This window comes from Caloenas nicobarica, chromosome 22, assembly GCF_036013445.1.
Source record: "Caloenas nicobarica isolate bCalNic1 chromosome 22, bCalNic1.hap1, whole genome shotgun sequence".
Taxonomy (NCBI): domain Eukaryota; kingdom Metazoa; phylum Chordata; class Aves; order Columbiformes; family Columbidae; genus Caloenas; species Caloenas nicobarica.
The window spans coordinates 2000682-2020812 of NC_088266.1; the positions used below are offsets into that span (position 1 = coordinate 2000682).

At 55.3% G+C, this 20131-nt stretch overlaps 1 protein-coding gene across 3 annotated transcripts; it reads right to left on the reverse strand.

Annotated features, from left to right (window-relative positions):
- Positions 1-421: 421 nt before the first annotated feature.
- On the reverse strand, positions 422-18954 carry ATP13A2 (ATPase cation transporting 13A2). Of its 3 annotated transcripts, XM_065649785.1 has the most exons (29): positions 18883-18954; positions 13972-14045; positions 13582-13749; positions 12480-12538; positions 12267-12381; positions 11666-11745; positions 11114-11191; positions 10495-10564; positions 9944-10078; positions 9632-9698; positions 8620-8748; positions 8352-8507; positions 8035-8145; positions 7873-7919; positions 7387-7575; positions 7104-7310; positions 6629-6742; positions 6331-6487; positions 5799-5919; positions 5445-5569; positions 4521-4681; positions 3995-4105; positions 3399-3478; positions 3005-3157; positions 2792-2888; positions 2457-2680; positions 1805-1956; positions 1549-1721; positions 422-1361 (listed from the first exon to the last, which is right to left on the reverse strand). In XM_065649785.1, the coding sequence occupies exons 1-29, from the start codon at positions 18890-18892 to the stop codon at positions 1191-1193; spliced, it is 3534 nt and encodes a 1177-aa protein (XP_065505857.1). In that variant the 5' UTR covers positions 18893-18954; the 3' UTR covers positions 422-1190. The 3 variants fall into 3 exon arrangements, with proteins under 3 accessions (XP_065505857.1, XP_065505859.1, XP_065505858.1); XM_065649787.1 differs by lacking the exons at positions 11666-11745; positions 18883-18954 and having other exon boundaries at positions 12267-12378; positions 13972-14042; XM_065649786.1 differs by lacking the exons at positions 11666-11745; positions 18883-18954 and having other exon boundaries at positions 13972-14042.
- Positions 18955-20131: the final 1177 nt, after the last annotated feature.

The following is a 20131-nucleotide window of genomic DNA, read 5'->3' on the forward strand; positions in this document are numbered from 1 at the left end:
GAAAATCCCCCCCAAACCCCTCGGAGGATGATGCAGACAGAGCATCCCCCCCTCCCCGGGCATCCTCCCCTTTCGGGATGCGGCATCTCCATCCACCGGCTTTTCCTCCATCGAAGGAGCAAGGTTTTTGCAGCCTTGGCGAGGACAATCTGGGTTTTTCCAGCGATTATTATGATTAGTTTCTAGGAAATTCCAGCTGGAAACAGGCTCTGGGGTTATTTAACTCATTTGGGCTGGTGAAATCCCAGCGGTGCCGCCCCCTGGGTTCGCTCTCTGCTTTCGAGCATCAAGGAAAAGCATCTTCCAGCCCAGACGGGGGAGTGAAATGACCCTAAAACCTCCTGCACTTGCTCATATTCTCTGTTTGATACTCACACAACGTTGTCCTGCCCCAAGCTCCATCCACGCACAAGCAAGGCCGTCAAGAAAATAATGTTAATTTATTAGACAACGCTCACGACAGCACCATGCGGAAACCGAAAAGCTGCACGTCATCTTCCCGACTGCATTGACACTGGAGTAGAGTTAAAAAATAAAGAGATTTGGGGTTGCGTTTTTGTGGGTTTGGGGTTTTTTTTTAATGCTACAAAGGTCCCGTGCTTGGCAGGGGCATCACAAGCGGAGAGGTTGGTCCCTGGGCGGTGGGGATTGAGCAGCATCCTTGGCAAGGCGGGGATGGAGGGGTTGTAAACCGTTCCTACACATCTAGGGCAGCCGTGGGCGTTTTTGTTTTTCACAGTGAGCAGAAACGTGAGGTTGGGCTGGATGCTCTCGCCATGAGAAGATCAAGGACCCTCTTAATGAGAAGATCAAGGAGCCTCTTCATGGTGGTTTTGACCAGCCAGGAGATGAAAAGGAAAAATTTGTGTACCCTTATGAAATGGTACCAGTTCCCAGCGTGGGGAGATGGGTCCAAAGCTGGCGCGGGAGAGGAGGAAGAGCTGAGCTGGACCATTTCTCCTCTTTTCTGGACCATTTCTCCTCTTCTTTTGGACGTTCTCCCCCCAGTTTGCTCCTCCAGCATCTCTTCCTCTCCAGCCACGGCTGCGGGACCGGCACGTGCGGCTTCACAGCTTCGACGCCGACGGTCTCCCCGTGGGATCCTGCCCACCGCATCCCTCGATTTATGGGGATAAATAAATAAACGACGGCATCCGAGGGCTGGCAGGTGGGGGGGAGCCCGACACGGGCTATCTAACAGCGATGGACATCTTGGGGGTGGCGAAAAGCGGTTCGTTCAGAGGCGGCCAGGATGGTTGCTGCTGGCTCAGCTCCTTCTCCAGCCTCTTGAAAAGCTTCTTGGACGCTTTTTTTCGGCGCAGCTTGCGGAGGCAGCTGAGCAAGCCGTGGTCCAGGGCAGTCTGAAGGAAAAACGGGGGGGAAAAGGATTTTGAGGAGGTTGTGGACCTCGAGGAGAGGGCAGAGCCAATGCCAAGGCGAGCCCTGCTCCCTCGGTGCCCACAGCTCCTGGAAAATAACTGCTGGGACAGACCCAAAAGGACAACACGTGTCCCTCGCGTCCCCAGTGCCCACCCTGGGGTGACCTACCTCCAGCACGAAGGCGGCGAAGAAGTTGAGGGCGGCGATTCCCAGCAGCAGCAGCTTGAAATTCAAGTCGTCGATGCTCTGCAGCTTCAGCAGCGTTTTGGGGAAGCCCATCGGGTAGAGGGTCAACCACACCATGAGGCCAAAAAGGAGGACGAGGACCACCAAGAAGAGCACTGAGGGCAAGAAAGAAGAGGGTTGAGGAGGAGGAGGAAGGTTTAACGTCTCCTTTGGTCCACGGAGCCGGCATCATCCTCACCGTTGGTGTAGAGCGGCTCCCGGAATGGGTACCCCTTGGACATGGCCACGGCCAGGATGAGGTACTGGAAGCCCGTGACACAGAAGAGGACCGTGTTCTCGTAGTTGGGCAGGTTTTGGGGAGCTGTCACCGTGCTGTTCAGTGGGACGTACCTGAACCAGGTGGGGGGACAAGGTTGAGGAGGGTCAGATGAAGGCAGAGGCAAGGAGAGGGTCTAAACAGCGAGCCCATCTTCTCCATGAGCAGGTTGTTCATGGACCTTCTCTCTACAACTATTTGAAAGAAGGTTGTAGAAAGGGGGGGTTGGTCTCTTCTCCCAGGTATTAAGAAATAGGATGAGAGGAAACGGCCTCGAGTTGTGCCAAGGGAGGTTGAGCTTGGATCTGGGGAACAATTTCTTCCCCAAAGGGCTGTGGGGCATTGGAACAGGCTGCCCAGGGCAGTGCTGGAGTCACCATCCCTGGAGGGGTTGGACAGACGGACATGAGGTTCTCAGGACATGGGGCAGTGCCAGGGGTGGGTAACAGTTGGCCTCGATGAGCTTGAGGGGCTTTTCCAATCAAAATGATTCTAAGACAAGGACCCAGGCTTCATTGCAACGCCCTGTTGTGGGTTTCCCATCACCAAAGTCACGTGAAGCCGGGTCCCTCACCAGCTCTGCGAGACGGTGACAAAGTAGCTGAGCACTTGCACGGTGATGAGCAGGGTGGTCTGGAGGAGCAGGCTGCCCAGCACCAGGACGCTGATCAAGGCTCCTTGGGGACGCTCCACTCCCAGGTCCTGGGCAGGACCCGTCCGACCCATCAGCACCGCCACGGTGGTGGTGATGATCAGGTCGAAGAAGAGGAATTGGAAGTCGCTCAGGTTGGTGTTGATCTGGGAAGGAGAAGCCACCCGCTCTCAGCCACAAGAGGGCTGGGAAGGTCACCCAGCGGTGACAAGGTGACTCAAAGGCATCGCGGGCATTTGGGAAACCACAGGGCTCACCGTGTAGAGCAGCAGGACGGATACAAACTGCACTAAGCTGTAAAGGGCCATGTACTTAAAGACGCCAAAGGAGGTGACCAGTGAGCACCTGCCCTCCCTGTGGAGAAAAACAGCCTCACCCACAGCACCCTTTTTCCATGAATTGTCCCAAAGTGGGGACACAGGGGCAGCCACCAGCCCCCCATCCTGGGTTTTTATCCCCCGGCAGCTCACCGGATGATGGTGGGGACACACTCGATGTTGGCCACCCGGGAGGTGAACGGCGAAGCCACCGACGCCTCCGCCTCGGACAGCGAGATGCCCACGTCGGCGGCTTTCAGAGCCCCGCAGTCGTTGGCGCCGTCCCCGCACATCCCCACGCAATAGCTGTGGTGATAAGGGAGCCAAGATGTCACGACGGGACAGGGGAAAACCCTGGGGCTCCACGGTTGCACCCCCGTATTTAGGATAAATCCACTTCTGGTTCTCAGGGACATGGGTTAGTGTCAGGGTTGGGTTAATGGTTGGACTCAATGATATTGAGGAGCTTTTCCAAGCAAAATGATTCTGTGATTCTACGACTTGTCCCCCTCTGTCCCCGCATCCCTTGGGGCTGGGGGGTCCTTACTTAAGCTCTTGCAGGCTGCAAACCAGCTGAGTCTTCTGGTCGGGCGACATGCGGGCGAAGACGGTGGCTCGGATGAGGATCTGCAAAGAGGGAAAAGGCTCCGTGATTCTATTGCAATACCCCACAGCCCAGGAGGAGCCGCGTGATTTTGAGCTTTCCCAGCTTAGCAGAGCGGAGGGCATCATCCACCAGTAAAAAAAAACCAAACTAAACCCTTGGGGCATTTTGCTTTGGAGCTGCAAGGTTGCATCATGAAACCCCAGTGAGGTCAACCTTCATAAAATCATAGAACATTTTGGGTTGAAGGGACCTTCCCAGCTCATCCAGTCCATGAGCAGGGACATCTGCACCAGCTCAGGTTGCTCAGAGCCCCGTCCAGCCTGGCCTGGGATGTCTCCAGGGATGCTTCATCCACCACCTCTCCGGCCAACCTGGGCCAGGCTCTCACCACCCTCAGGGCCAACAATTTCTTCCTGGTGTCCAGCCTGTTTCTCCCCTCCTTTAGTTTAAAACCATCGCCCCTTGTCTTAATCCAACAGGCCCTGATAAAAAGTCCGTCCTCGCCTTGCCGGAGGATTCCCCGCCATCGGACTCACCTTTGGCAGCAGGTCAGGGAAATGCTCGCAAACCACGGCGAAGGATTTGCCGTTCAGCGCGAAGTGGCAGGGCTGGGGCTGGAGGCAGCAGCCATCCCGCCGGTGCAAACCCTGCCAAGGAAAACAAACTCCTTTTTCCTGGTTCTTTTTCTTCGAGTCGCGCTCAAATCCCTGCTGAGCCCCTGGGTGATGCTCTGCGCCAGCATCCTCAACCCATATAGTAAAGCAGCTTCCCTTCAACCTCAATTTCAGGCATTTAATAGTGGAATTTTGGATAAAAAGCTTGTGTGAGCGAGCCCTTCATAGCAAACCTGGAGCAGGACCTGGCTGCATCCCACGAGGGTGTTTGGAGCCTGATGTGCTCCCAGGGAGAGACAGGAGCAAGTGATTTTCTCCCATTTAAGAAGCGGCAGAATCACACCCATAATTGCCTCTCTTTTCCCAGCATTGTTATTTTTAGAGTCCTGCAAGGTGACCAGCAGCTTTGGCTTTACAAAATCCCCCAAACCGTTGCCTCGGGACTCACCTCCAGCTGTTCCTCGCCCTGGGAGTGCTCGGCGAGGACGAATTTCAGAGCGGCGGGTTTGTCGTGGCTTGGGGGGGAGGCGCTGACGAAGATCACCCCCTCTTTGGCTTCCACCATGCGGCAGCTCCTGGCCACGTTCACGGCTGTCAGCATGTTGTCCCCTGGCAGACAGAGGCGGTGGGGGCTGAGAAACCACCAGCGGAACCATGTTTGCCAGGGTCTCGCATTGCTGTGAGCTCAAACCCACCGCATCCCCCTTGCCGGTCACTTTGGGGGTTCTTTTGCTTCCCCATTTTTTGTGGGACAGCTCGAAAATCTCATTGCTGCCCTACCCCAAATCAGAGAATATTAATAGTTTGGGTTGAAGGGCCGTTCCCAGCTCCCCCAGTGCCCGCCTTGCCATGGGCAGGGACATCTGCACCAGCTCAGGTTGCTCAGAGCCCCGTCCAGCCTGGCCTGGGATGTCTCCAGGGACGGTTCATCCACCACCTCTCTGGCCAACCTGGGCCAGGCTCTCACAGCCCTCAGGGGCAACAATTTCTTCCTCATGTCCGGCCTGAATCTCCCCAAAGAAAAGCAGCAGCTCCAAACCTTGGTGGTGCCGCTTGGTTTGGTGCAAAAGACCCTACATCCCCCCCATTAGCTGTGCAACTTGGGGTGCTCATGAAAAGTCAACATTTATGTGATTGCAGTGAGACAGGGAGCAGTTTTGCTATTTAAGCCGCCCACTCTGGGTCTGCAGGTTCACGCTGCACCTACAAAAAAGCAGCCTGCACCAGTCCAGGAGTCCTCGCCAAGCATCCCAGCTGCTTCAGGCCACGATTTCTGATGGAAAAACCCTTCATCCCTTGCACAGCATCAAGGATCATCTGTGTCCCATCTCCTCCCCAAGCCTGGTGTCCCCGGTCCCCTCCGCAGGGTCACCTGTCACCATGACGGGGCGGATGTTGGCGTTCCTCAGGAGGTGAATCACGGGCGCAGACTCTGGCTTGAGGACGTTTTTCATGACGAGGAAGCCCAGGAAGGTCAGGCTGCTCTCTGCAGAGTCCCTGGTGGGACACAATGAGCTGGTCAACACCGTCTTCAACACAAGGTAGAGCAGAAAAATTGGTATAAACAGCTAAAAATCCATCTGGGGGGCAGCCAGTGATCGCTTTGGTACGGGGTAGGGTTTAATTCCTTGCAGACTATGATGGGGCAGGCTGCTAGGACCAAAGCACCCTGTGAAATGCTCGAAGCGAACATCTAAATGGTGAAAAACAAGTTGTTGGCACCAACCTCGGGAGCTGCAGGGCCTCCTCAAAGGTTGCCACCATGCTCAGAGGTTTGCAAGCCAGAGCCAAGACTCGGAAACCGTCGGTGGTGTAGTGTCGCAGCATCTGGGAGAAATCCACAGGCACTGCGGCCACGAGGAGAAAAGCAAAGTCAGAGCAGCTCCTGCATGAATCCAGTGCGGTAAATCCAGCAAGGGGAGCTGGGGCTGGAGCTGCTGAAGGACTGAAGGGCTTTGGATGGTCAGGGAATCACAGAATTGTTTTGGAAGGAGGGACTCAGGCTGGATACCAGGAAGAAATTGTTGTCCCTGAGGGTGGTGAGAGCCTGGCCCAGGTTGGCCAGAGAGGTGGTGGATGAACCATCCCTGGAGACATCCCAGGCCAGGCTGGACGGGGCTCTGAGCAACCTGAGCTGGTGCAGATGTCCCTGCTCATGGACTGGATGAGCTGGGAAGGTCCCTCCAACCCAAACCAATCTATAACCCTGTGATTCACAGCTGGGCAGTGACAACAAACCACCGTCCCCCAGTATGTACCAGTTTCCTTCCTGCACAGACTGGCCACCATCTCCGGTGCGCCCTTGGTGCAGACATGGGCTGAGGCTTCTCCGGGCAGCTTCACCAGGACACTCATCCTCTGCAAGGAGGAGGAGAAGGGGAAACGCCGGAGGATCCCCAGGGGTGACTGGTGCTTCTGCAGAGGAGAGGGAAGGGGTCTCAGGGCTGGGCAGGAGCTTCTCCAGGAGGTACAACCTCTCCAGGGGCTGTGGAGGACACAACAACCCTTTGGGGTACAAACCAGGGAACCTGAGCCGCTCTGGTCCACAGGACCTACCCTGTCTCGTGGCTGTTCTTCCTCGGGTGGAGGTTTCATCACAGCCAAGACCTTTGTCCCAAACTGCTGGCAGGCAGGCAGCCCACCTTCCTCCTCCTCCATCATCTCCAGGCGCTGAAACCAAGGCAGATGCTGAGATGGCAAAGCCCTGCCTGGCAAGAACCAAGCCCCATGCACCCCACAGGTGGTTTTAAACACACCCTTCTCCTGGCAGAGCAAGATCACACAATTATAGAATGGCTTTGGTTGGAAAAGCCCCTCAAGATCATCGAGTCCAACCGTTCCCCACCCCCAGCACTGCCCCATGTCCTGAGAACCTCATGTCTGTCTGTCCAACCCCTCCAGGGATGGTGACTCCAGCACTGCCCTGGGCAGCCTGTTCCAATGCCCCACAGCCCTTGGGGGAAGAAATTGTTCCAGAGATCCGATAGCTCCTTCTTTACAGACCTGCAGCTTTGCCCGCTGCTTGTCTTACCCAGCCGGTGGACTCCACCATCTTGAGGTCCACAGGGTCCCCGATGGGCTGTGCCCGCAGCAGCGTGACGGTGTGACAGGCGGCCAGTGAGTAGAGCAAGGGACCAGCGGGCAGACAGCGGGGCTCGTGGACGATGGGCATGAAGTGGTTGTTCTCCAGCGGGACCACCCCCCAGACATCCAGACCTTCCTCCGTCAGGGTTCCTGTCTGTGGGGAGGGGACAAGGGGTCCAGACGAGCCTCTCCGAGATGGAAACTGTGGTCCCATTGTGCCCAAGACTCACCTTGTCGAAGCAAACCAGGCGGATCTTCCCGCAGAGGTTGATTCGGGGAGGGCTGATGCAGAAGATTCCTTGTTTCTTCAGCCTGTTCTGGGCGTAGATGGTGCCCACGGTCATCGCAGCCGGGAGAGCCGGGGGCACGATGACGGTGATGAGGTCGAGGGCACGGATGATGATTTGCCCCACAGAGACCTGGCGGGTGAGGAAGAAGGTTGGGCATCCTGATAGCCCCCACCCATCTCCACCCTACACTCAAGGATTCAAATTGTTGCACCTAAGGTGGGTTAGAGCCTGGACCAGGGTGGCCAGAGAGGTGGTGGATGAAGCATCCCTGGAGACATCCCAGGCCAGGCTGGACGGGGCTCTGAGCAACCTGAGCTGGTGCAGATGTCCCTGCTCATGGCAGGGGTGGCACTGGATGAGCTTTGAAGGTCCCTTCAACCCAAACTATTCAAAGATTTGAGGATTCACCAGCTCCAACAACCCTACCTGGTTTTGCACCAAGATGAGGATGCTGTACAGTGTGCCAATAAAAGCTGTGCGGGAGGAGAACAGGCTTGGTTACAATGCAAAGCAGATGATGAAGGGTGGGTTCAAGCATTTAAAGAGGAGTTTGGCTGCTCCTGGCCGTGCCTCCACCCTCAGACGTACCCAGGACGGCAAGGAACAGGACAAACTTCACAGCATCCTTGTAGAACTTGAAGCTCACGGGTTTGGGGTAGAGGATGGAGCTGATGAGATCCCCTTTGGCCGTGCAGAACCCTGCAGGAGACAGGCAGGAGGTAAATATATAATCGTCACTCCAAATACATGGCTTAATCCTGGCTCTTCATATAATCATAGAATCATTTTGGTTGGAAAAGCCCCTCAAGATTGAGTCCAACCGTTGCCCCAACCCTGGCACCACCCCATGTCCCTGAGAACCTCATCTATGCACCTTTGTTTGTGGATTTTTCTCAATCCCTTACCTGTGCGGGTCACCACGGCCAGCACGTCTCTGCCCATGTAGGACTTGGCTTGGATGACCTGCGTCCCGCAGAACAAGGTGTGCCGCCGGTGCTCCTCGGGGGAATAGATGCCGCTGCCCGCCGGGAGAGGGGTTTTCATCACGGGCACGCTCTCCCCTGCGGCGGGGAACAGCACGGAGCGGGGTTTATCACCCTGGCGGGGGCAGGATCCAACCAGCCTGATGGGAAGGGGCTGCTCCCAAAAAATCCCCCGTCGCGGGGCTCTCACCCGTCAGCATGCTCTCGTTGACCATGCACTCGCCCGTCAGCAGCGCTGCGTCGCACGGGACCAGCGTCCCATCCGTGGGGAGGCTGATGCAGTCGCCCGGCACCAGTTCTGCGGAGGTGACCGTCTCCTCTGGGAAAAACACAGCCATGCTCCAGCACGTCATGGAATCATTTTGGTTGGAAAAGCCCCTCAAGATCATCGAGTCCAACCGTTCCCCAGCCCTGGCACTGCCCCATGTCCTGAGAACCTCATGTCCGTCTGTCCAACCCCTCCAGGGATGGTGACTCCAGCACTGCCCTGGGCAGCCTGTTCCAATGCCCCACAGCCCTTTGGGGAAGAAATTGTTCCCCAGATCCAACCTCAACCTCCCCTGGTGCAACTTGAGGCCGTTTCCTCTGGTCTTGGCGCTTGTTCCTGGGGAGCAGAGCCCGACCCCCCCTGGCTCCAAGCTCCTTTCAGGCAGGTCAGAGATCAGAAGGTCTCCCCTCAGCTCCTGTTCTCCAGCTGAACCCCCAGCTCCCTCAGCCGCTCCCATCACCCTTGTGCTCCAGCCCCTCACCAGCTCCGTTCCCTTCTCTCAACTCGCTCCAGCACCTCAAGGCCTTTCTTGGTGTGAGGTGATCCCGCCACCCTTCTGGCCGCCATTTTGAGCCCTGAGGTGATTCTGGTGCCGCCATTTGGAGCCCTGAGGTGATTCTGGTGCCGCCATTTTGAGCCCTGAGATGAGGGGCCCAAAACTGCCCCCAGGATTCGCGGTTTGGCCTCCCCATTCCCAGCACAAGGACAGTCACTGCCCTGGGCCTGCTGGCCACACCAGTGCTGGTACCAGCCAGGATGCTGGTGGCCTTTTTGGCCACCCGGGCACACGCTGGCTCATGTTCAGCCGCTGTCACCAACAACCCCAGGTCCTTTTCCAGCCGCTCTTCCCCGAGACTGTAGCATTGCAGGTGTCATCCCAGCACCATCCCAAACGGCTTCGTGAGCCCTCGCTCATCGTGGACATCGCACTCACCTCCATCAGGACGACGGACCCGGACGCCGACCGACATCTTGGCCATGTTTTGCAGGGTGGCACTTTGCTGCAAGGGAGGGAGCAGTTACCAGCCACCCCTGGGCAGCTCAAAACGCGCAGCAAAGCTCCATAAAACAGGTCTCGAAAGCTCAGGACCGTGGATGAAGGAGGAGAAAACCTGCCCCAGTGTTGGAATATGGGTTGCGCTCACCCAGCTGGGCTCAGAGGGAGCTCAGCAGCAGCACAGAGGTCAAACAGCATCAGAAAACGGGCTGTTTCCTGAGAGCTGCTTGTCCCAAACCCACCACCAACCTTCCTCGTCTCGTAGAGGGAGAGCCCTAAGGAGATGGTGGAGATGAGGAAGATGCAGGCGGCGTAGTAGTAATAGGCGTCGCAGACCCACAGCACGATGCTGAACACTTGGAAGATGTAGAAGGGGTTAAGCACCTGGAAAGGAACAAGGAGAAAGAGCAGATTTTGAGGGGTCAGAGCTTCCTCCAGCCCATCGTGAGACCTCCAGGCTCCTTGAGGGACAGCTGCTCATGCAGACGGGAAACTGGCCCTTCCCTGGGGATAAATCAGCTGAATTCTTCCAAACCCTCCATCCTCCCTGGCTTGGCTCTATGGTCAGGACTCCTGAGGATGCTCAGCCACCTCTGGGGATGCTCGTGTCTGAGTTAAGAGGCAGGACAGGTCCCCTCCACAGCTCTGCCTTCTCTGATCTCTGCCCAAAAATAGTCCTAAAGTCCTCTCCTCCCCACCAGAGAGGAAAAGCCCACAAAGTGAGGGACATGGAGATGGGGAAGGATCTACCCTGGGACAACGCAGTGTTTTCGAAGCCAGGCCCATCGATGCACACATACCTCCTCCACCAAGAGCCTGGCATAGGACTTCACCGGTACCTCGATGAGGTTGGGTCCGTAGATCTTCGTTCTGCAAACAGGAGAGAAAAAAGCAAAGGGGGAAGCAAATGGGTGTTGGGGAAAAGCTGCATTTCCATCCTAAGGGGCCCTCACGCTGCCCAGAACTCCACGGGAGCCTGGTGATGTGGAGAAGCCAAGCCAGGGAAATGCAGCTGACCCGGCTGTCTTATGATTTGAGGTCTGGGAGCAAGAAAAAAACAGATTCCAGAATTCACCAGTCCCTGGAAAAGCTTTATCTGCACTGCTTGGGTGTCCCATGGAGCTTGGAGATCCCACGTGGGCTGGTTGCAATAGGACAAGGGGTGATGGTTTTAAACTAAAAGGAGAGATTCAGGCTGGACATGAGGAAGAAATTGTTGCCCCTGAGGGTGGTGAGAGCCTGGCCCGGGTTGGCCAGAGAGGTGGTGGATGAACCATCCCTGGAGACATCCCAGGCCAGGCTGGACGGGGCTCTGAGCAACCCGAGCTGGTGCAGATGTCCCTGCTCATGGCAGGGGGGGCACTGGGGGAGCTGAGAAGGTCCCTTCAACACAAACCAACTGTGATTCGATGATTCTACCTGGTATTGTGGTCTTGCTGGTCACGCCCAGCCTGGGAGAGGTGGAGATCTGCGCAGGTCCAACCTTCATCCAAGACGCTGGCAAGCCCGAGGGGAAAGAAAAAAACAGAGAAACGGAGTCAAAGTCAGCAGGAGCCTGGCCTGGCGGAACAAAACCCGTGGCCAAGTCCTTGGTGACAAAAAAAACCCCCTTTGAGTAAGGGAGAGCATCTTGTTCCTTGGCATCTGCCAAGGAGCGGAGACAAAAGGGGCACAGTTTGGAGAGCTGCGAGCGGCACAGCGCGGTGGGACCATCCAGCACGGGGCTTCTGCCAAAACACTTCACCCACAAAGACGGGGAACATCAACAACTCAGAGAGAGAGGCAGCGCTGCTTCCCCGACCCAACACCCCAAGGATGGGCTCCAAAGGTTTCACAGCATGGAGAAAAGCTCCAGCACAGTTCTGTGGCTTCCAGCCAGGTCAGGATTATTTTTGGGAGGGGCTGAGGGGTCAAGGAGAGGAGCAGAGAGATGCAGCGAGGATTGCTGGGGCAAAGGGGATGGAGAAACACCTGACTTTGCAGAACGCCTGCCGCTGCTCCATCCAGACGTAGCGCATGCCCTCAAAGAGGTAATACCGCAAGATGTTCTTCTGAGCAGAGCAGGATGGAAAAAGGAAGGGGTTAGCGGGACACAAGAGCAGCCCATGCCATGGGAGGTGGGAATAATAGAATCGTTTTGGTTGGAAAAGACCTCAGGATCATTGAGTCCAACCATAACCCAACGCATGTCCCTGAGAACGTCATCTCTGCGTCTGTCCAACCCCTCCAGGGATGGTGACTCCAGCACTGCCCTGGGCAGCCTGTTCCAATGCCCCACAGCCCTTTGGGGAAGAAATTGTTCCCCACATCCAACCTCAACCTCCCCTGGCGCAACTTGAGGCCGTTTCCTCTGGTCCTGCTGCTTGTTCCTGGGGAGCAGAGCCCGACCCCCCCTGGCTCCAAGCTCCTTTCAGGCAGGTCAGAGATCAGAAGGTCTCCCCTCAGCTCCTGTTCTCCAGCTGAACCCCCAGCTCCCTCAGCCGCTCCCATCACCCTTGTGCTCCAGCCCCTCACCATCTCCGTTCCCTTCTCTCAACTCGCTCCAGCACCTCCCTTTCTCTCCAGACGTTACCTCCTCCTTCTCCTGCAGCCGGACGGTGTCCCTGCTCTCCTCCTCCTCCGACACGCCGATGGCGATGCTACTCCTCCGGTCCTCCAGCCTGGCCCCGGGGTGATGCTCCAGGCTGCTTGAGATGCCAAACCAAGCGTTAATCCCTCCTCACCCGCCGCAAACACCCCCCTTCCTTGTAGCCAAAATCTCGGGGAGCGCCCACCAGCATCTCACCTGCCCTCACCCAGCGGCTCCGCGCACACGCGGGTGGTGAAGCACTGTCCGAATCGGTCCTGCAACACAGCGCGGGGCTGACCAGAGGGAAATGGGGGGTCCCCGTGTGTCCCCCCTGTTCCTTCACATGGGGACAGTGTCACAGGGAGTCCCCAGTCACCCATCCCAGGTGACTGGTGGGTTTCAGGGATGATAAAGAGAAATGCAAAGGCAGGCTGGCTGCTGCGGAAGGGGAAAGCACGGAATTATTCCAGGAATAATAATTATACTATTATCATATTGTATTATGTTATTTTACATTATATTATATCACGTTATATCACATTGTTATGTTATATTATGTTTCATTATATCACTTCACATTATATCACTTTATGTGACTGTTATATTGTTACATTATATCACATCACATTACATTATATCACATTATATTAGATCATGCTATATCACAATATGTAACGTTCCATTATGTTACATTTTATCCTGTTGTATTACATCATGTTACATTACATCACATTGCATCACATTATATTACGTTACATTATATCATGTTATGTCAGTTATGTTCCATTATATTACGTTATATTATATCACATTATGTGATGTTATATTACGTTACATCATATGTTATATCACGTTATATTACATTATATTACGTTATATTATATCACATTATGTGATGTTATGTTACATCATATCATGTTATATCACATTATATTACATTATATTATGTTAGATCACATTATGTGATATTATATTACGTTACATCATATCATATCACGCTATATTACATTGTACTACATTACATTATATCAGGTGATGTGACATATTACATTATATTATGCCATGTTATATTACATTATACTACGTTATATTGCATTATATTATATAAAATCACATTACGTTATTATATGTGATTCTGTGATATAATAATTATTCCTGGAATAACTTGCCTCTGGGGTAGCACATCGCTTGACGCGAGGAGACGTCAAACACAGGGCGGGCAGGGTGACAAGGGACATCAAGGGACATGCCCAGGGCCCTCCCGGGACGCCGGTGGCAGAGTCCGCACCCCCGGCTGTCCCCCCGGTTGGGGACTCACCCTGATGATGACCCAGTCGGCCTGGCCGAGGGCGCAGGGTTTGCATTTCGCCTGCACCTCCAGGCTGGGTTTCCAGTGGAAGAGGACGAGGAGCAGCCCGGCCGTGAGCACGGAGCCCGCATGGCACAGGGCCACCCGCCACCGCTTGGTCTGGTAGCCTGTCACCTCCTGGGAGACACGAAATCCACCTTTACAGGGACGCTTAGCCATAAAATAAACCCAAATTAAAATTATCAAGCATCTAAATCGATAAAAGTCCCAAGCCTCCTGGTGTGATCTAACACCAAGCACATGGCAACCAAGTCATTTTAGGGCTGGAAAACCACTGTTTTTTGCAGATAACGCGCAATTTTCGTGCCTCTCTCCCCGCGGCGAAGCTCTCGGACCTACCATGTGGGATTTCTCAGTGTCCGGCTGCAGCGTCCCGTAGCCCGGCCGCCGCCTCCCCAGCAGCCTGCTGCTGTCTGCAGAGTGAAAAAACAGGGAAAAAAAATCAGGGGAGCTGATCCGAAGGCGTTATTTAGGAGATGCTGCAGTGACGGGCTCCCAGTTGTGGCGGTGACATCCCTGGGTGTCCCCTCTGTCACCCAGCCCAGCTGGTGCCGTGCAGGGGAACGCTGCAGGCACGGGGACACCCGGCGCTGCCCGGTCACCCTCCCACGGCACGTGACGGTCACACCAACGGTGCCAAAGCAGCTTGGGGAGAAAAGCTGGCACCGAACGCAGCGGTTTGGCAGCCGGGGAAGGGAGCGGGGCTGGGGCAGCGCCAGGACGAGCACGAGGAGAGCTCTCCCGGCCGCTTTGCACGCTTGTTGGCTCCTCGTGTTTCCCTCTGCATGGAGGACGTGGCCACAAAATTTGCTTTTGACTAGTTTTAATGATGCCCAGCACGGCTCAGCACCTCCGATTCCTGCTGGTCGCTGCTGCACCTAAATGCCCAACCTGGAAAATGGGGATCGCCAGGGGAGGTTTAAATTGGATCTAGGGAACAATTTCTTCCCCAAAGGGCTGTGGGGCATTGGAACAGGCTGCCCAGGGCAGTGCTGGAGTCACCATCCCTGGAGGGGTTGGACAGACGGACATGAGGTTCTCAGGACATGGGGTAATGCCAGGCGTGGGGAACAGTTGGACTCGATGATCTTGAGGGGCTTTTCCAACCAAAACGATTCTATGATCCCCAGTGGGATTTTAACCATCGCCCTCCATCCCATGAAGCTAAACACACTTATACCCTAAATCTGCTCTGAATTACACCCCAGGGAGTCCCAACTCCGGCAGCTCAAAGCAGCAGTGGGGAGATAACACGTGGCGCAAACACAAACCAGGAGGTAATTCCCACCCTTGAAATGTGAGATAATTTCCCGGTTCAGGTTTCCAGGGCGCTCAGACAATTTACGAGCTGGGCGAAGGCCCGTGGGCCCATCCTCTGCTGGAAAAGCGCCCCCCCCCAGCTCATGACAACAGCAATTAATTAAAATCATCATCATTTTGATGATCACCAGGGCTGGGTCTCAATCTCCCCCCAAAAAACAGCCAGTGCTGCTCCAAGGTCTAAGTTTTGTGTTGGGGAAGTGGAGGCGGGGGGATGAGCTCAAGGGATGGTTTATTCAAACAAAAGCCCCCCCAAGGAGGCAAAAGAAGCAGCTGCAAAGTGGGGAGACATCGATCTCTCTGCTGCCGGCGTCAAACCCCGCGAAAAACCTCGATTCCGGGTGAAACGAGGCCGGGAGCGGCGGAGGAGGCAGAACAAGGGGGAGGGCGAGAGGGTGCCGGGCACTAAGGCTTTTCCCCAGCACCCAGGGTTTGCAGGAGGGGGGAAAAATTACTGAAACACCCCCAAAACCAACCCCAGTTTGCTTCCTGCGCCTCGCTAAGCCAGGCTGGGCGGCAAGAAGCACTGGCCACCTCACCACCCGAACTCCGCTGCTTGCAACAACTCAATTATTACAATTTTCTTGACCTTCTCCTATAAGCAGCAAATTTTTCAGAGCAGCGTGCGGGTGCAAGCGGCTCTGTCCACGGAGCTGCAGCTCTCGCACAACTGTGTCCCCATCCCCGGGGGGTTTCTGACCCCCCATTCCCATCCCGGCTGCACCCCAAAATCCAGCAAGCGAGAAGGAGCTCCGGCCTCGACTCACCGCGCTTTACCCCGCCGGCTGGGCGAGCGGAGCCGTCCCCGCTTGGGATGGGGCAGGTAAAACCATCGTCACCCGCGTCCCGTGTCCGGGAAGCATCCGGCACCGGCCGGGAGGGAGGGCAGAGCCCTGCGGAGCTGCGATACCGGTTTTGAATCGCGACGCAAAGGCCACACCTCGTTGGCAAACACAGCACGGGGACAAGCGGCTGTCCCTGCTCCAGCTCCCAAAGCTGAGGGGTTTTGCCCCAAACGTGTTTCTGAGAGCTCTGGGAAGAGATTTGCTTCTCTTGCTGCTGCTAAATGGGGGGATAACAGCCCAGAGCTGTTGTAAATTTGAGGGGGGGTCAGTGATGCCCCAGCCCAGCTTGCGAAGGGAGGAGGGGACACATAATTCCCCGCTGACACTGGGTTTGCACGGCCAAAGCGCTGCTGGAAGTGCCAGCGCCGGCTCCTCGCAGCTGCCGGCCTCCCAGGCGAGTTAGAATCATAGAACAGAATCATCAAACCATTTTGGTTGGAAGAAAACTTTAAGATCAGAGTGTCCAACCGTTCCCCACCCCTGGCACTGCCCCATGTTCCTGAGAACCTCATGTCCGTCTGTCCAACCCCTCCAGGGATGGTGACTCCAGCACTGCCCTGGGCAGCCTGTTCCAATGCCCCACAGCCCTTTGGGGAAGAAATTGTTCCCCAGACCCAACCTCAACCTCCCCTGGCACAACTTGAGGCCGTTTCCTCTGGTCCTGCCACACGTGCGGGCTGGACGTTGCCCACAAGAAGATCCACCCAGGGAGGTCACTGCTCCAACCAGCAAGGTCTGGTGCTGTCTGGTTGATGGGATGGGGTTGACAAGGTCAATCCAGGCCGTTAGGGACGGGGACACAGAGAATCAGGATGTGGCAAAAGGAAGGACGAGGGAAGGAAAATGGCATTTGGTCACGTAGAGCAAGATTTAACCCCTTGCAGAGTTTGGGATGGGAGACGTCAGAGTCATCAGACCCAGCGAGGGCTTGGGATGAGACGGCGTCAATTCTCCTGCCCTTTCCACCGCGCCAATGTAAACTCATCCACACCAGAAACGTGTTGTCTTGCCTGCCACAGGACGGAGCAAACGTGTTTTACCAGCTCCGGTCCTGCCCTATCTGGAAAAACGCCCCGAGGTTGGAAGAAACAAAAGGATGAGACGAGCTTGAGACACAGTGGGGACATGGCCGATGGGGACTGAGGCTCTGCCGCTGCTGGAAACCCCGGGGGAATCGCTCTCGTACTTCAAATCCTTGAGACGGGCGAGAAAATAAAGTAAGAAAATAAAGTCCTTGCAGGCAAAGCGCCCTCCCAGTAGCCCCGTCCACCTCTAACTGGTTTCGGTTCAGGTCTGCAGGGAGGGTTTGTCTGCAAGGAGGAAACCGGCGGCACAACCAGCGTTTGCTTCACCACATGCTGACGACAGCGGCGGCTGAATCCATCCGGCACGGTGGTTTGTCCCCAGCCCTGGACCAGCATCACCCTGACCTCTCCTGAACTCGGGTTTTGCAAGACCTCGGCACGCGTTAAAACCACTCGCCGAGCTGGAGCACCCGCGCTTGGGCAAAATGACCCTGTTTATATCCGAAATCCATATTTTCTCCAAATTCTGGTTAAATAAAGAGCTCCTACCTCTCTTAAGGAGAGAGGAGCCTTGCTCCTCACAGCCCACCATCCCCATTTTGCTGCGTTAGGCCAGGATTAAAGCACCTCCTGCCTCTCGAGCCAGCATCCCAGCGTTAAACCTGGCTACCCTTAAGCAAAAAAGGGGGGTGGTTTAACCCCTGAGTGCTGCTGTGCTGCAGGCTTGGAGCAAAAAATGGGTGGCGGGGAGCCGAGGGGGGTCAGCAGGGTGGTGGGGACCACGGTGGCAGCACAGGGACCGGCCACCGCATCGTCACCCTCCTCCCTTTCCTTCCTCCTGCGCCGATCGGGGCAAATTTGAAAGGAAACGGACAAAAGCCGCACGGGCCGCGCTGCTTCCGTGTGCCCTAGAATTAAAAACGCCGCCAAGACGAGGGGCGCGGGGCACCTCGGGTGAGGTTTTTAGAGCCATATCGCATTTTTCTGAACCGCTGGATGCTTTTTTCCCCCCCCATCACCCTCGACCCTGCAAAGGGTTTTTCGGCGGTTCAGGGCTTGGTCGGTGACATCGTGTGACATCCCCTAACGGCGCGAGGGGCCAGAAAGGTAAAACCATTCTGCAACATCCCGCGACAGCAAAAGCGTTTTCCAGCCCCGCAGCATCCCGGGGGGGACATCGCTGTGCTGTCCCCACCCCAAATCTGCAACAGCGAGGAGGGGGCAGCACCCGCTTGGTAGCATCGATGGCTCCTGATTTTGGAAACCTCGCTGCGGGGGGAAGCAAAGCAAAATGAAGCGGAAAAGAAAATAAAGCAGAATAAAATAAAGCAAAGCAAAAATAAAGCAAAGCAAAAAGGAGCAAATTAAAATGAGGCGAGGCAAAAAGAAGCGAATTAAAATGGAGCAAAGGAAAAAGAAGCGAATTAAAATGAGGCAAAGCAAAAAGGAGTGAATTAAAATGAGGCAAAGGAAAAATGAGAGAATCAAAATGAGGCGAAGCAAAAAGAAGCGAATTAAAATGAGGCAAAGTGAAAAGAAGTTAATTAAAATAAGGCAAAGCAAGAAGAAGCAAAATAAAGCAAAAAGAGGCCAAATAAAGCAAAGCAAAATAAAATAAAGCAAAGCAAAAAGAGGCCAAATAAAGCAAAGCAAAATAAAATAAAGCAAAGCAAAATAAAATAGAGCAAAATGTAACAAAGCAAAATAAAAGCAAAAATAAAACAAAGCAAAACGAAGCAAAATAAAACGAAACAGAGGAAAAGAAAGCAAAAATAAAAGAAAGCAAAAATAAAGTGAAGCAGCCCCCCACCTTCCAGCACCACCCGTTGCACAAGCAGGGGCCGAGCGGGGGGTGAGCGCAGCCCCCGGGGTGGGGCGCAAAATGCACCCGCGGGGCCACGCACGATGCGACCCCCGTGGGCCGCGCACGGAGCTGCAAAGCGCTGCAAAGCGGGGGGGGGGGGGGGGGAACCTGCGCACCGCGAACCGCCCCCTCCCCACGCCGTGCGTGCGTGCGTGCGTGCGTGTGTGTCCCGCACCCCCGCGTGGGTCCCGCTGACCTGAGCTCATGTTGGGGGACACGCGTGGGCCGGGGCCCCGCGCGCACCCGCAGCTCCGCGGCGCGCGGCGGAAGGGCGGAGCGCGGGGGCTGCTGGGACTTGGAGTCCTGCACCCCCCCCCCCCCCAAAAAAAAAAAATTAAAAAATTAGCAAAAAACCTCCCCGGGTGCTACTCCCACCCCTCCCCGGGCTCTGCAACCTCCCCCCCCGCGTGGAAGGGGAATGCACGGGGCTGTGCACCCCCCACAGCAAAATATCCAGGTCCTGCCCCCAAAAATAGGCTTTGCACCCCCACATCTTGCAAGGAAATGCACGGGGCTCTGCCTCAAAAAGGGCTTTGCACCCCCACATCTTGTGAAGAAATGCACGGGACTCTGCCCCCAAAAGGGCTTTGCACCCTGTTTTGTTGCAAGAAAAACACAAGGAGCTCTGCCTCCCGGCTGCAAAACGCTTTGCACCCAATTTCCTTGCAAGGAATGCAACGAGCTCTGCTCCAAAAAAAAGGCTTTGCACCCCGTTTTCTTGCAAGGAAATAAACTGGGCTCTGCCCCCAAAAAGGGGGTTTGCAGTCCCATATCTTGCAAGCAAATGTACCAGGCTCTGCCTCAAAAAGGCTTTGCACCCCCACATCTTGCAAGGAAACGCACTGGGCTCTGCCCCCAAAAGGGCTTTGCACCCCATTTTCTTGCAAGGAAGCACAAGGAACTCTGCCCCCCCCCCAAAAAAAAGCTTTGCAGCCCCATATCTTCCAAGGAAACGCACTTGGTGGGCTCTGCCCCAAAAAAACGCTTTGCACCCCATTTCCTCACAAGGAAATAAACTAGGGTCTGCCCCCCAAAAGGGGTTTTGCAGCCCCACATCTTGCAAAGAAACGCACCAGGCTCTGCTCCTCCCTCCCAAAAAAAAAAAAAAAAGCAGCTTTGCACTCCCACATCTTGCAAGGAAATGCACTGGGCTCTGCTCCCCCCCCAAAAAGGCATTGCACCCCCAAAAGTTGCAAGGAAATGCACCAGGCTCTACCCCAAAAATGGCTTCATACCCCCACATCTTGCAAGAAAACGCACCAGGTTCTGCCTCAAAAAGGGCCTTTGTACCCCCACATCATGCAAGGAAACGCACGGGGCTCTGCCCCCAAAATAGGCTTTGCAACCCTAAATATAGCAAAGAAATGGACTTGGTGGGCTCTGCCCCAAAAAAGGGCTTTACGCCCCCATATTTTTCAAGAAAATACACCAGGCTCTGCCCCCAA